At 36.1% G+C, this 16,304-nt stretch overlaps 2 protein-coding genes across 5 annotated transcripts in view; one reads left to right on the top strand and one right to left on the bottom strand.

Moving 5' to 3' along the window:
- The window catches only part of Ppfibp1 (PPFIA binding protein 1), a 199,756-nt gene that overhangs the window by 40,634 nt on the left and 142,818 nt on the right, over positions 1-16,304 (top strand). The window lies entirely within an intron of this gene.
- On the bottom strand, positions 14,868-16,261 carry LOC107148516 (acidic leucine-rich nuclear phosphoprotein 32 family member E-like). The gene has a single exon (XM_048802478.1). It carries the CDS (start codon positions 15,883-15,885, stop codon positions 15,265-15,267), a length of 621 nt encoding a protein of 206 aa, XP_048658435.1. The 5' UTR covers positions 15,886-16,261; the 3' UTR covers positions 14,868-15,264.

The following is a 16,304-nucleotide window of genomic DNA, read 5'->3' on the forward strand; positions in this document are numbered from 1 at the left end:
GAAAAGATCTAAGTCAGGGGTCACAAATTCAAATGTCAACTGGGACCATTAGAATTACCAAAATGAATGAGGCAATAGGTGGGGACTGATGTAAACTGCAGAGTGCTGGCTCTCTCTGGGGGCTGGGGCTGTGGGGGAGCAGCAGTGGTTGTTGTCCCATGGAATCTTGGGCCTAATGTTGTTCCATATTCTGTTTTCTCTAGAAAAATCAAATATCTAATTTGGTATATGAAATCTCAAATTGTTTGAGTCACACTTTTGGAAACACTGTGTAGACTACCAAAACAGACCTGACAGTTAGGCATCTTTATTTAAACCTCAACATATTTCTCTATTTTTATTTATCACTATTTCTTTGTCTTGTCTGTTGTCATCCTTCCTGTCTCAGATGTTCAAAGTCTTCTCTCCCCACCTTTTTCTGCTTAAAAACATTCAGGATGTCTTATTTACTACTGAAATAAGTACTACCTCTTCTTCAGTGCCCTTTCCTATGCCCCAGCATCCCATCTTTTCTCGTCTGGCTGATTGTATTTATTAGACAGGGTGTTCATTTGTTGCCTGTACCTGTTCTTCTTCACTCCTACCCCTGCAATCTGCTTTGGTCTTTATAACTTCTCTGAAGCTCTTGCTTTCTTCAGATTCTGTCATAGCACCAACTAGAATTTTCCTCTGAACACTGCTTTGCCACCTGCTTTCGGTAGCTCACTGTGCTATACCTCAAACACTGTACTTCTTAAAGACTTTCTCAATGGCCTTCTTCCTGTGTTTGTGTTGATTTTGATGTCCCCCTGTGGCATTCTGCTGGAACTTCAAACTCCGCCTGTTGAGGTGGAATTCATTCTGTACCTTTCTCCCGATCCCCTCTTCTCCAGCTGATTTTATTTCTGTTAGCTGCCCCATTTTCCTCCTCCCTGCCTCAGACATTTAGGTTTCAAACTCTGGATCCATCCTTGAATTTTCTTTATCTCTTCCATTTCAGTCATGGAGCGACTGTGTTTCCTTCAAAACACAGCTGGTATCCATATCTTCCTTCCTAGGCCTTTGTCTTCTAAATAATACAGGTGGTCTCTGATTCTCCCTACTTTCTGCAAAATCAAACTCTCCTTAGTTGATTAAGGGCTCTGAATACATAAGGGCTCTGAATACTCAGCAGTCTAGGCCCCCCTTGTTACCACCTTTTATCAAGTGTCTTCAAGGTCTAGCCAGGTGAAGTCTTCTAGTCTCTGTCTCACTCCCCCCATCCCATTAGCCAAGTGGATCCACTGCCATCTCCTGAACATGCTTTGCTTTGGCCCTTCTGTTTCTGATTCCTTTGCCTGGAATTCTCTTCTTCTTTCAGCTCTTCCTTTAGCCTGATGAAATTCTACACCTTGTTCAGATTTTCTTCATATCCACCATTCTTTCTTAAATACCTCCCATAACTACCCTTAACTTTAAGTCATTTCCCCTGTTTGTCTAGCATTTCACCTGGCCATTTTATGTGACACCTACCATGTTGTTATTCTTCCTGTCTCAGATGTTTCATGTTATTAATAATTAAAACAGAAGACCATTGAATTTCCTCCCCTTCCCCCCTAAATTCAACAGATTAGAATTGATGAAGTTTTTTGTGCTACATGTCACATTATATTGCAGATCATTAATAAGCCTCTTTTAGCTGGGCATGGTGGCAGACGCCTGTAACCCCAGTGGCTCTGGAGGTTGAAGCAGGAGGATTGCAAGTTCAAGGACAGCCTCAGCAACTTATCGAGGCCCTAAGCAACTTAGCAAGACCCTGTCTCTAAATAAAATATAAAAAAGGGCTGGGGATGTGGGCTCAGTGGTAAAGTGCCTCTGGGTTAAATCTCCAGGAGCCCTCTCCCAAAATAAAAAGATAAAAATAAACAAACCTCTTTTATCTCCTATTGGACAATAAACTCCACCCCCCCACCAAAGATGCTGTGTCTTATTATTAATTTTATATCCCTGTAGCATGTAGCCCAGTGGTAGGTACAAAATACATATTTTATTTTTAAATATTTATTTTTTAGTTGTAGTTGGACACAATATCTTTATTTTTTAAATTTATGTGGTGCTGAGGATCAAACCCAGGACTTCACATATGCTAGGCGAGCGCTCTACCGCTGAGCTACAATCCCAGCCCCTACATATTTTATTTTTTTATATTTATTTTTTAGTTGTAGTTGGACACAGTACCTTTATTTTATTTATTTATTTTTATGTGGTTTTGAAGATCGAACCCAGAGCCTTGCACGTGCTAGGTGAGCGCTCTACCGCTGAGCCACAACCTCAGCCCCAAAACACATATTTTAAATGAGAACTTTTCTTTTCTTTTTTTTTTTTTTTAATTTTTTATTGTGGGTTGTTCAAAACATTACAAATTTCTTGACATATCATATTCCACACTTTGATTCAAGTGGGTTATGAACTCCCACCTTCACCCCATACACAGATTGCAGAATCACATCAGTTTAAATGAGAACTTTTCACGTTATTAATAATTAAAACAGAAGACCATTGAATTTCCTGCCTGTCCCTCCCGCTAAATTCAGCAGATTAGAATTCATGAAGTTTTTTTGTGCTAAATGCCAGACTTGGCACATAATATAAGCAGTTAGTCAAAGAAAGTACATCTTTATCTCTTGTGTAAATGCTTCTTATATAGTTAAGATTAGCTCTGTGATAGTATTTAAGGATAGCTGACTTTGCCAACTGTTTGCAAACTATGTAAAATATACGATTACATAGCAGGAGTAAGTTGTGTTCAGAAGTACCATTATGAACAGAGATTGAATTTATGATACAAAAAATTTAATGTTCAATTTAGAAAAATTTTGGCTCTGAGCTAGGCATGGTGGTGTATGTCTGTAATTCCTGCAATATGGGAGGCTGAGGCAAGAGGATCTTAAATTAGAGTTGTTCCTGGTGAAAGTACCTCAACTTATTAAGTCTGTGTCTCAAAATAAATAAAACGGGCTGTAGAAGTAGCTCAGTGGTAAAGTGCCCCTAGGTTCAATCCCCAGTACTTTACAAAAATAAATAAGCAAATAAATAAATTTTTTGGTTCTGTTTTTTTCTCTCAATAACAGTTTTTTTTAAAATTTTTAGTTGTAGATGGACACAATAACTTTATTTATTTATTTTTATGTGGTACTGAGGATTGAACCCAGTGCCTCACACATGCTAGGCAAGTGCTTTAACCACTGAGCCACAACCCCAGCTCAATAACAGTTTCAATTAGAGTAATTATTCTTAAAAATTTATTTCTGCTGGAAATTCATATGCAGTAGAATGAGGTTGAACCCCTATCTCTTACCCTGCACAACATTCAGCTTAAAGTGGATCAAGGACCTAGGCATTAGACCAGAGAGGCCCAGCTTTCTACCTTGTCAGCTTAGGAACCGACTTCCTCAATAAGACTCCTAAAGCGCAAGAAGTAAAATCAAGAATCAATAAATGGATGCTATCAAACTAAAAAGCTTCTTCACAGCAAAGGAAACAATCAAGAATGCGAATGGACAGCCTACAGAATGGGAGAAAATTTTTACCACCTGCAGAGCATGAATCTCCAGGATATACGAAGAACTCAAAAAACTTAACATCAGAAAAATGAATAACCCAATCAGTAAATGGGCAAAGGAACTGAACAGGCACTTCACTGAAGAAGATATACAATCAGTCAATGAATATATGAAAAAATGTTCAACAACTCTAGCAATTAGAGAAATGGAAATTAAAACTACATCCATCCCCAGTCAGAATGGCGATTATCAAAAATACAAGTAAAAATAAATGTTGGTGGTGATGTGGGGAAAAAGGTTCACTCATACATTGCTGGTGGGATTGCAAATAGTGCAGCCACTCTGTAAAGCAGTGTGGAGATTCCTTAAAAAACTTGGAATGGAACTACATTTGACTCAGTTATCTTACTTCTCAATTTATACCTGAAAGACTTAAATCAGCATACTACAATGATGCAGACACATCAATGTTTATAGCAGCTCAATTTACAATAGTCAAACCATGGAACCAACCTAGGTACCCTACAACAGGTGATGGAAAAAGACAATGTGTTATATATACACAATGGAATATTACTCAGCCATAAAGAAGAATGAAATTGTGGCATTTGCTGATAAGTGGATGGAACTGGAGGCTGTCATGCTAAGTGAAATAAGACTGCCCCCAAAAACCAAAGTGTGAATGTTCTCTCTGATATGTGGATGCTAATCCACAACAAGGGAGGGGAAGATTAAAAGTTCATTGGATTAGATAAAGGGGAATGAAGGGAAGGGAGAAAGGATGGAAATAGGAATGACAGTAGAATGAATCGGGCATAATTTTCCTATGTACATATATATGAATATATGACAGTGTAATTCCACATCATGTACAACCACAGGATGGGATACTAATTAGAAGTTATACTCCATGTATGTATAATATGTCAAAATATATTCTACACTCTACTATCATGTATATCTAAAAAGAACCAAAAAAAAAAAAAGTCATTCTATGCTTAGGAGTAGCAACAATCTTAAGAGGAGTAACAGGGAATATAATCTCTGAATAAAATACAAAATATGGCTGGGGTTGTGGCTCAGTAGCTGAGTGCTCCTGAGTTAAAATCCCCAGTATGCCCTCCCCATTAATATATTAATATATATGTATATATTAATCTGTTTCCATTTTGTGGAATGGAAAATTTGGTTTATTTAGATATTTAGATACTTATTTTTAAGCTGTTCATTATTCAAAAGTTAATGTATTAATATAGTTGTCCCTCAGTATCTGAGGGGAATTGGTTCCAGGAACCCCAGAGAATACCAAAATCTTTGATGCCCAAGTCCCTTATATAAAGTTGTAATAGTAGTTGCCTATAACCCGTGCGTGTCCTCCTGTATTCTTTAAGCCATCTTTAGTTATAAAGCCTAGTATAATGTAAATGCTAAGTAAATGATTCTTGTACTGGATCATTTGGAGAAAAGGACAAGAGAAACAATCGGTATGTGTTCAGTATAGATATAACCATTGTAGGTCTGACTATGGAGCACATGTCAGCAATAAGGCAAAGTTGTTTTTTTAATATTTTCAGTCCAAGGTTGGTTGAATCCATGGATGTGGATTCCACAGATATGGAGGGCTGAATGAATATAAAGGTTCAAATGGGAGAAATACTGTGTTAGCTACTTGCTCATTTTTACCAACCAACTACAGCAGGTTTGTTTGGTAATCAGCCAGTAAATTGTAGTCTAGTGTAGTACTCAGAATGGTTGACGGTAGAGTTTCTAGAGTTAAACTGCCTAGGTCAGAATCCTGTTTTGGGATTTACTAGATTGGGCAATTTGCTTCATCTCTCTTTCTACTCCTCAGTTTTATGTCTGTGAAATGAGGTAATAATAATAATGTTTCCCTTATGGGTAGTGTTGCCTATTGCTTAAAGGATACACCCCTAAGCACAGTGCCTGACCCCACAGTGGTAGCTGCTTTCTTCTTTAATGTCCAGCAATTCTTAAAAAAAAAAAAAAAAGGCAATATGACACCTTTTCATATATTTACTAGGGCTTTAAAAAACTAATACTTTGTGGCATAGCACTTGCCTAACATGCACAGGGCCCCGGGTTTGGTCCCCAGCCCTGCAGGGGAGGAGATGGGAAGCTAAAACTTTCATTTTGTAAATTTTAATACTGGTTAGAAAATTTTGTGTTTTGTGGATATGAGATTATTTGGGAAATATTTTCAAACTGCATACTTCCTCTCTAGGACAATGTCATCTTTACGTTGTACAATGTGATCAAGTAGAGATATTGGTTTTGCCAATTTCTTGTGTTCACTGTGCGTACATTGTTGATGTTATCACTGTTGTGGTTCCTTGAAACCACACGACCATTTTGTAGGAGTGAGGTTGGATGAATTGTAACAATAACGTAGTCCATTTGTCCATACACCAGGGCAGGTGTCAATAGTAACACTTGTAGTTCACTGAAGGAGACCAGGAAGGTTGCGCCTTCTACTCTTCCTTCAGTGGACCTCCTACTCTTCCTTCAGAGACTCTTGCTGTGTCTAAATGGCATCTGGATTGAGAAGAGGGTGCCAGTGGCAGTCCATGCACAAAATATCAGTAAGTTGTGATTTTTTTTTTGTTTCCTTTAAAAAGAAGAAATAGAACTCTGTTACCTTCCATGCAAAAGAAATAGCATGGTTTATCATGTTCACTCAACTCACTAGTGAAGACACCATGTGAGTCCATCCTGTGCTTTGTACCCACAGTTCCTCAGCCTAGCAGTCTCCCCACCTCATTCCCCTCATGCTCCCGTCACCTTACTATTCCTGTGCACAGTTTACACAGTGACAAATTGGATTCTGTTGTTTTCATTTAGGTTTTATTAGCATTATAACCTTATTGTTTTTCTAATTTTATTATGTTGACATTGTAGAATTAACTTTTGCTATCCTCTAATAATGGGTACTCAGATAGATAGTTCTAATTATTCTTTAGAATTCTGTAATAAATAGCTTTTGTGTACTTACAAAAAAAAAAAAAACTTTTGCAAATTAGTTCCTGAAGACAAATTTGTTATAATGGAATTATTAACTCTTACTACATGGTACATTGCTTTCCTAAAGGGTTCACATTTAATATGGTGTCTCTAGTAAAAACAGCAGCTTCACTACAACATTTCCACCAGTGAGTGTTAGGATATTTTTGTGTGTGTGTGCATTTTAGTATATGTAAAGTGGTAACTCATGGTCGTTTAATATGCATTTTTGCTTACCACAGCAAATGAAACATTCCCTGTTTTTATTTATATATTTTTTCTCCTATAAGACTGAGATTTAGGTTTTTTAGTAGACATTTAAGTAAAGTTGCATTTTGTATAGCAAGAACTTCCTTTGTCCAACATGGAATTCTGTTAGCTTCTCTAATGAAATAAAGTTCTGGGGACTTTTATTAATACATAGGATTTTAACAGAAGGTAGTTAGCTGGGTAGGACCTGTTTTAGGCAGAAAACCTCCAGTTTTGGACATTACTCTGAGACATTTCTGCATTGTAAAATGATACATTGTTTTGAATACCACACTCTAAGCCTTTATGTGTAGCCATTCCTTATGATTCGATAGCTTAATTCTCAGGAAATAAGTCAATGAGCCTGCCAGTCCATTTCTTTTTAAACACATAGGATGTAGAGATGATGATTACAGTCTGATGGCAAAAATACATGTGCTCCTTGTGGGGCAGATTAAGGGGCAAAGCCCTGACTGTCTTAAGTTCCTGATGGGATAGAGTTCCGGGCAGCCCACTTTCCAGACCTGTGACCACCTCACTGGGGTGTGGTGCTTGTGGAAGTTCCACTGGCAGGACAAAGTATTCTGTGCCAATGGGCTGAAGTCATTGTTTTTATTCAAGTACTCACTATTTTAGATTCATATTAGTTCAGAATGCCCATTCAGAATGCTCATGGGACCAGAGCAGTTTCATTTTATATATTTTTAATGATATTTGAAATAACACATAAGCTAATGATTTAGAAGTACTTGATTCTATAAGATTTCTTGGGCAGGGGTAGCAGCATTTGGGGGATAGTCCAATCATTTCTCCTATATTTTCAAGAGCAATAGAATGCATTTCAGGCCATTTATGGAATTTTTTTTTTTCTCAAGAAATGGTAACTATGAAAGCAGTCTCTGATTTTGTTTTGGTTTGTTTTTTGGCCATAAAAGTAATTTTTTAAAAAAAAAATTAAATTTATTTGTTCTAATCAGTTATACATTATGACAGCAGAATGCCCTTTGATTCATTGTACACAAATGGGAACAGTTTTTCACTTCTCTGGTTGTACATGAAGCAGGATCCCACCATTCATGCCATCATACATGTACCTAGGGTAATGATGTGTGTCTCATTCCACCATCTTTTCTGTCTCCATACCTCTTCCGCGCCCCCCTTTGCCCAATCCAAAGTTCCTCCATTCATTCTATGCCCCTCCCCATTATGGATTATCAGAGAAAACATTTGACCTTTGGTTTTTTGGGATTGGTTTACTTTACTTAGCCAGATATTCTCTAACTCCATCCATTTACCTGCAAATGCCATAATTTTATTCTCTTTTATTACTGCATAATATTCCATTGTGTGTATACACCACAGTTTCTTTATCCATTCATATAATGAAGGGCATCTAGTTTGGTTCCACAGTTTGGCTATTATGAATTGTATTGCTATAAACAGTAATGTGACTATGTTGCAGTTTTTAAGTCTATACTGTGTTGGGTATAGACCGAGGAGTGGGATAGCTGGGTCAAATGGTGGTTCCATTCCAAGTTTTTAAAGGAATCTCCATACTACTTTCTAGATTGGTTGTACCAATTTGCAGTCCCACCAGCAATGTATGAGTGTGTCTTTTCCCCTGCATCCTTGCTAACACTTATTGTTGCTTGTATTCTTGAGCTGTCATTCTGACTGGAGAGAGATGAAATCTTAGAGTAATTTTGATCTGTATTTCTCTGATTGCTGGAGATGATGAACATTTTTTCATATATTTGATGATTGATTGTATATCATCTTCTGAGAAGTATCGGTTCATTTCCTTAGCCCATTTATTGATTGGGTTGTTTGTGTTTTTTTGGTGTTAAGTTTTTTGAGTTCTTTATGTATATTGGAGATTAGTGCTCTATCTGATGTGCATGTGGTAAAAATTTGCTCCCATACTATAGGCTCTCTCTTCACTTGAGTGATTGTTTCTTTTGCTGAGAAGAAGCTTTTGAGTTTGAATCCATCCAGTTTATTGATTCTTAATTTTGTTTCTTGTGCTTTAGGAGTCTTGTTAAGGAAGTCAGGGCCTAATCTGACATGATGAAGATTTGGGTCTACTTTTTCTTCTATTAGGTACAGGGTCTCTGGTCTAATTCCTAGGTCCTTGATTCATGTTGAGTTGAGCTTTGTGCATGGAGAGATTCTGGGGTTTAACTTCATTTTGCTACATATGGGAAATCTCTGATTTTTACCCAACTACACTAATGCTCCAAATATGCAAATAATAAAAGCATCTACACTGAAGTTCTTGCCCCAATCTTAATTGAAATCTGCATAAGTATATTGTTATGTAATTTTTAAAAATACATGGCAGCAGAATGCATTACAATTATTATTACACATATAGAACAAATTTTTCATACCTCTGTTTGTATATAAAGTGTGTTCACATCAGTTCATGTCTTAATGTATGGATAATGATGTTTATCACATTCTACCATCCTTGTTAATCCCCTGCCCCCTTCTTTTCCCTCCCACCCCTCTTCCCTATCTAGAATTCATCTATTCCTCCCATGCTCTCCCTCCCCACCCCACTATGAATCAGCCTCCTTATATCAGAGAAAACATTCTGCATTTTTTTGGCTGGGGGGGGGGGATTGGCTAACTTCACTTAGCATTATCCTCTCCAACGCCATCCATTTAGCTGCACATGCCATGATTTTATTCTCTCTTATTGCTCAGTAAAATTCCATTGTGTATAAATGCCACGCTTTTTTTTTTTTTATCCATTCATCCACTGAAGGGCATCTAGGTTGGCTCCACAGTTTAGCTATTATGAATTCTGCTGCTATAAACATTGATATGGCTGTGTCCCTGTAGTATGCCGTTTTTAAGTCCTTTGGGTATAGTCCTAGGAGAGGGATAGCTGGGTGGTTCCATTCCCAGATTTCCAAGGAATCTCCATACTGCTTTCCATATTGGCTGCACCAATTTGCAGTCCCACCAGCAATGTATTAGTGTACCTTTTCCCCCACATCCTCTCCAACACTTATTGTTGTTTGTCTTCATAATAGCTGCCATTCTGACTGGAGTAAGATGGTATCTTTGGGTAGTTTTGATTTGCATTTCTCTGATTGCTAGAGATGATGAGCATTTTTTCAAATATTTGTTGATTGATTGTATATCCTCTTCTGAGAAGTGTCTGTTCATGTCCTTGGCCCATTTATTGATTGGGTTATTCGTGCTTTTGGTGTTTAGCTTTTTGAGTTCTTTATATACCCTAGAGATTAGTGCTCTATCTGATGTGTGTGGGGGGGTAAAATTTTGCTCCCAAGATGTAGGCTGTCGGGCTGGGGATGTGGCTCAAGCGGTAGCACACTCGCCTGGCATGCGAGGGGCACTGGGTTCGATCCTCAGCACCACATCAAATAAAATAAAGATTGTGTCCATCGAAACTAAAAAAATAAATATTTAAATAAATTCTCTCTCTCTCTCTTAAAAAAAAAAGATGTAGGCTGTCGAAGAGTATTGATAGTAGTTCTTCTTTAAATGTCTTGTAGAACTTGGCTGTGTAACCATCCGATCCTGGGCTTTTCTTGGTTGGTAGGCTTCTGATGGCATCTTCTATTTCATCACTTGATTTTGGTTTGTTTAAATTGTATATATCTTCCTGATTCAGTCTTGGCAAGTCATATGCTATTTTATTGAAGTATAAGTTTTCAAAATAATTTCTAATTATCCTCTGTATTTATGTAGTATTTGTTGTGATATTACCTTTTTCATCTTGTGTGCTGGTAATTTGAGTTCTCTCTCCTTCTCTTCATTAATGTAGCTAAGAATCTGTTAATTTTATTTATTTTTTCAAAGAACCAACTTTTTGTTTTGCCAATTTTTTCAATTGGTTCTTTTGTTTTGATTTCATTGAATTCATCTCTAATTTTAATTATTTCTTTCCTTCTACTGCTTTTGATGCTGATTTGTTCTTTTTCTAGGGCTTTCAGATGTAAAGTGAGGTCATTTATTTGTTGACTTTTTCTTCTTTTAAGGAACGAACTCCATGCAATGAACTTTCCTCTTAGAACTGCTTTCTTAGTGTCCCAGAGATTTTGATATGTTGTGTCTATGTTCACATTTATTTCTAAGAATTTTTTAATCTCCTCTTTGATGTCTGTTGTTTATTCAGTAGGATATTGTTCAGTCTCCAGGTGTTAGAGTAATTTTTATTTTTTATTTTGTCATTTATTTCCAATTTCATTACATTATCTGATAAAATACATGGTAGTATCTCTACTTTTTTGTATTTGTTAAGAGTTGCTTTGTGGCATAGTATATGGTCTATTTTAGAGAAGGATCCATGTGCTGCTGAGAAGAAAGTGTATCTGCTTGATGCAGGTTGAAATATTCTATATATGTCAGTTAAGTCTAAGTTATTGATTGTATTATTGAGTTCTATAGATTCTTTATTCAACTTTTGTTTGGAAGATCTATCCAGTGGTGGGAGAGGTGTGTTAAAGTCTCCCAGGATTATTGTGTTGTGATCAATTGGACTCTTGAATTTAAGAAGAATTTGTTTGATGAACATAGCTGCACCATTGTTTGGGGAATATATATTTATGATATGTCTTGTTGGTGTATGGTTCCCTTGAGCAGTATGTAATGTCCATCTTTATCCCTTTTGATTAACTTTGGCTTGAAGTCTACTTTATTTGATATGAGGATGGAAACCCCTGCTTGCTTCCGCAATCTATGTGAGTGGTATGATTTTTCCCAACCCTTCACCTTCAGTCTGTGGATGTCTTTTCCTATGAGATGAGTCTCTTGGAGGTAGCATATTGTTGGGTCTTTTTTTTTTTTTAATCCAATCTGCTATTCTGTGTCTTTTGATTGGTGAGTTTAAGCCATTAATATTCAGGGTTATTATTGAGACATGGTTTGTATTCCCAGCCATGTTTATTTTTGTTATTTAACTTGACTTGATTTTCTTCATTGATTAGTTTTTCCTTTAGGGTACTACCTCCCTCTGCTAATTTTCATTGTTGTTTTTTCTGTCGTCTTCATGGAATATTTTTCCAAGGATGTTTTGTAGTGCCGGTTTTCTAACTATAAATTCTTTGAACTTTTGTTTATTGTGGAAGGTTTTTATTTCATCTTCAAATCTAAAGCTTAATTTTGCTGGATTCAAGATTCTCAGTTGGCACCCATTTTCTTTCAGAGCTTGATATATGTTGTCCCAGGATCTTCTAGCTTTCAGGGTCTGTGTTGAAAAATCTGCTGTTATCCTGATTGGTTTTTCTTTATATGTAATCTGATTCCTTTCTCTTATGGGTTTTAAAATTCTCTCCTTATTCTGTATGTTGGGCATTTTCAGTATAATGTGCCTTGATGTGGATCTGTTGTGATTTTGTACACTTGGCGTCTTGTAGGCTTTTTGAATTTGGATTTCCAATTCATTCTTCATGTTTGGAAAGTTTTCTGATATTATTTCATTGAATAGATTGTTCATTCCTTTGGTTTGGACCTCTATGTCTTCCTCTATACCCAGTAACTCTTATTTGTTTTTGTTATGCTATCCCACATTTCTTGAATGCTCTGCTCGTGGTTTCTTACCATTATTACTGTGTGTTCTATATTTTTTTCAAGATGATATATTTTGTCTTCATTGTCTGATGTCCTGTCTTCCAAGTGGTCTACTCTGTTAGTGATGCTTTCATTTGGGTTTTTAATTTGGTTTATTAATTTTTTCCAAGGATGTCTGTTTGGTTTTATTTTAGGACCTCTATCTTCCTGTTAAGGAGATCTTTTGCTTCCTGTATTTGTTTATGTAGCTCCTTGTTGAAGTGATCTTTCACTGCCTGTATTTGCTCTCTTATATCTTCCTTGAGTTCCCAGAACATTTTAACATTATTTTATACATTATTTAACATTATTTTATACATTATTAGGATAATGTATATCCTAATCTCCTTCTCTGTCATTCCTTCTGCTGTAGCTGCCAATGATTCTAGTGATGTGGTGTCTTCATTTGTTTGGGACACTTTCTTCCCTTTTCTTTTTTTTTTTAATCATTATAACAAATCTTCAATTTATTTGAAGCAATTTTGTTTCAAAAACTTAAGTTACAGCAGTCACAGGAAAAATATCGAATAGTTAGAAACAATAAAAGAATGATCATGAGTGCTGCTTTTTGATTCGTTTTTAACACTGTCATGGCTTTATTCAAAAAACATAGTTGCACAAAAGTATTAACCTCAACGTTTACAGAAAGATTCTTTTTTTTTTTTTTAAAGAATTTTTTAATATTTATTTTTTAGTTTTTGGCAGATACAACATCTTTGTATGTGGTGCTGAGGATTGAACCCGGGCCGCATGCATGCCAGGCGAGCGCGCTACCGCTTGAGCCACATCCCCAGTCCTACAGAGAGATTCTTAAAGAACTTAACGCACTATATACATACTGCAATACAAAGAGTATTAAAATAGGACCCCAAACTTCTACAAAATATAAAATCCCCTTATTTATTTGCATGAAAATACCACCCACAAAGCTAAATAAGTTCTTAAAAGTTATCTGGAGGTTCACTATGTGTTGTTTTCAAACCAAAGAACTCTAATTTTGATTGCACAACAAGATGATTGATAAGAAAGTCAATATATAGATTTCATTTTAAAAATAAGTTTTTTATAAACTGTACATAGTATGTAATGAGAATTCTTAGAGACTAAAGCAGGGCATATCAATTGTTAAAAATTAGGAGAAAAAAATGTTAATCTTTTGTGCTTTCTGATCCCCCTACTAAATTTATTCCAAGTGTTTTATTTCAGTCAGTTGTGCAACTGTTTTAGTTTCTCCACAAATATCCTTTAAAATGCCAAGTCATACATTTTAAACTAAAAAAAAAAAAAAAACAAGCAGTATCAGTACTACACTCAGTAATTTAAATGTGTCCCAGTAGAAGAATAGCTTCAATTAGTTTACTGACACTAACTTTTAAAACCTTACAAATATTCAAAACAAAGAAAAAATTTTAAGATAGTCAATATGAACAAAGCAGTTACCTTGAACATGGAGCCTCCATGACAAAAACAGAGATGTACTTGTGTACTCGTTATATTTTATTTAGTAACCGTGTAAGTAAGCACACACTCATACTTATCCCAAATATTCTTCTATTTTAATGGACATTCACTTGAAAATAAGTCTTAATTTTAATATTTAATCCCAAATATTTTTCCAACTGCCTATAATATTCCAATTAAATGCTACATCTGGTAATGCGTTAAAACTATAGGAACAACTAAAGGTTCTAATCAGAAAAGTTATAAATACTGTGCAGGGTTTGTATCCAAATAATTTGGGGATGCCAACTTAAAAGTTGATTTAAATGTCTCATTAATTATCAACAGGCAATGAACATTGATGCTAATCCAAAAACCCTCCCCTGCTTCTTTACTTTCTTCATCCTACTTATATGGTCTTAGAGCTTGCTGCCTAAAATTGTATCAATAACAATATTTGTATCTCCGAAAATTCTCAATTTCTTCCACTCTGTTTAAAACCCAGAGAGCTCTGAAAAGGTGGTTGAGGTATAAGACTAAAGGTTTTCTGGGTATCCAGAAGTTCCCAGCTTTCTTTTGGGATAGAGAGAGGGGAATCAATAAGAAGGGAAGGTGATCATAAAGAAATTGATGAGAAAATGTACACCTAAAACAAAACGAAATAAACATCCATTGGCATGTTATGATCTGCAGCCTAAAGCGAGGGCTCACCTGCGTGTCTTACTTAGTATAGGCAATTTTTCCTTCAAAAATAAAATCTTATCAATCACCAGAAAATCCATGAATTGTATTACTGACTAGAACCTCCCCCAAATCCACAAACTGTATTGCTGAATAGAACCTTTATTATTCTGCTTCTACTTTTCCAACTTAATTCATGTGACTAAAAAAACCACTCAAATATCTTGAGCTATTTAAAAAAAGTCAATGCCTTCAAAATAAAGATCCCTGGATCATCTCTAAATAATAATAATAATAATAATAATAATAATAATTATTATTATTAAAAAATCAACTTATTCAAGAGACTACTGTCATTTCATATTATAGATGACTGTAATTTCAGTTAATTTATAAATAACTTTAAAATCTTATGAATGAAATGCATCAAACTTCACCTGTGTAAAAGCAATCATGTTTTAATTACAGACTAAAAATTACTAATACAATGAACTTGAGTTTGAATTAGAAAAAATTAAGCTTCTAAATATAATTGCTAGAGAATGTCTTAATGGGGGGAGTGTCAATGAAATTTTTTCTCTATATACAATATGATCATTAACAGACTAGTAAATCTTAACTGGAATGATAAGGCAAAAATAGTAAAACCACACTTTTCTATAAAAAGTTACACATTATCTTCTGTAGGGATAGCTATCATACATGAAAAAACAAAGATGTGATCACTCTATTGCACACCCAGGAATGCTGGGGAATCTGGTCTTAGAATGATCTAGTCATCTTCTTCCTCTCCATCATCTTCAGCATCTCGTTTCCTCTTCTCCCCCCGGAGACCTTCTTCTTCCTCTTCCTCATCTTCTTTCCCTTCTTCATCCTGAATTTCTTCTTTCATCAAGTAAGAAAGGCCCACTTCTTCTTCTCCCTCTCCCAATTCTGACCCTGCTTCATCTTTATCCTCCTCCTCATCATCTTTCTCCTCTTCCTCGTATCCTTCAGGTGGACCAGCTTCATCTTCCTCTTCATCTCCATCATCTTCATCTCCATCCTCATCATCATCCTCTTCGGAGTCAGGTGCTTCATTCTCCTCCTGATCAAATCCATCTAAGTATGTGATTTGTTGCAGCAATTCAAAAATACTTTCTCTGTAATCTTCCAGATTTTTGATCTCACCGTTAAACAAGTCAAGACTTTTCAAATTTTTAAGATTTTGCAGAGCTTCTACTATACTGAGATCTTTGATTTTGTTTCCACTCAGATTGAGGTAGATAAGATTTGGACATTTTTCTGCCAGGACTTCCAAGCCTCCAGAAATTATATTGTCACTAAGTTCCAACTTTAGAAGTTTGTTTAAGCTGGGAAGTTGGGCCAGTGAACTTAATTCCACATTAGCCATACTCAGAAAGTCTAGTTCTTTAAAAGTGTCATTCAGGCCTTCAATTTCCCCATTGACATACAGGCAATTATCAAGAACTAACTCTGTCACCTCCTCCGGGGCTCGGTTCCTTAACTCTTCTTCATCTCCATGTCCTCCTCCTCCTCTTCTGTTCCTACTCTCCTCCTTTCCCCTTTCCTGCTCTTCCCACTACCCCCCCCAACCCTAAAATTTTAAAAAGATTTGGAAATGAATGAAAAGAAACGCAAATTTAAACTCCCACTACCACCAGATAGATGTGGGGGAGAAAGAAAAGAATAACAAATGGATTCCAAGGAGTTGGGACTCTAACTTGGCTGCCCCCACCTCCTTGTCCACACACCTGCGCTCACACACACACCAGCAGTTCCTTTCCCTTCAATGGCTGCTCAGAGACCTTC

Source organism: Marmota marmota, unplaced genomic scaffold (genome assembly GCF_001458135.2).
Source record: "Marmota marmota marmota unplaced genomic scaffold, marMar, whole genome shotgun sequence".
NCBI classification, from domain to species: domain Eukaryota; kingdom Metazoa; phylum Chordata; class Mammalia; order Rodentia; family Sciuridae; genus Marmota; species Marmota marmota.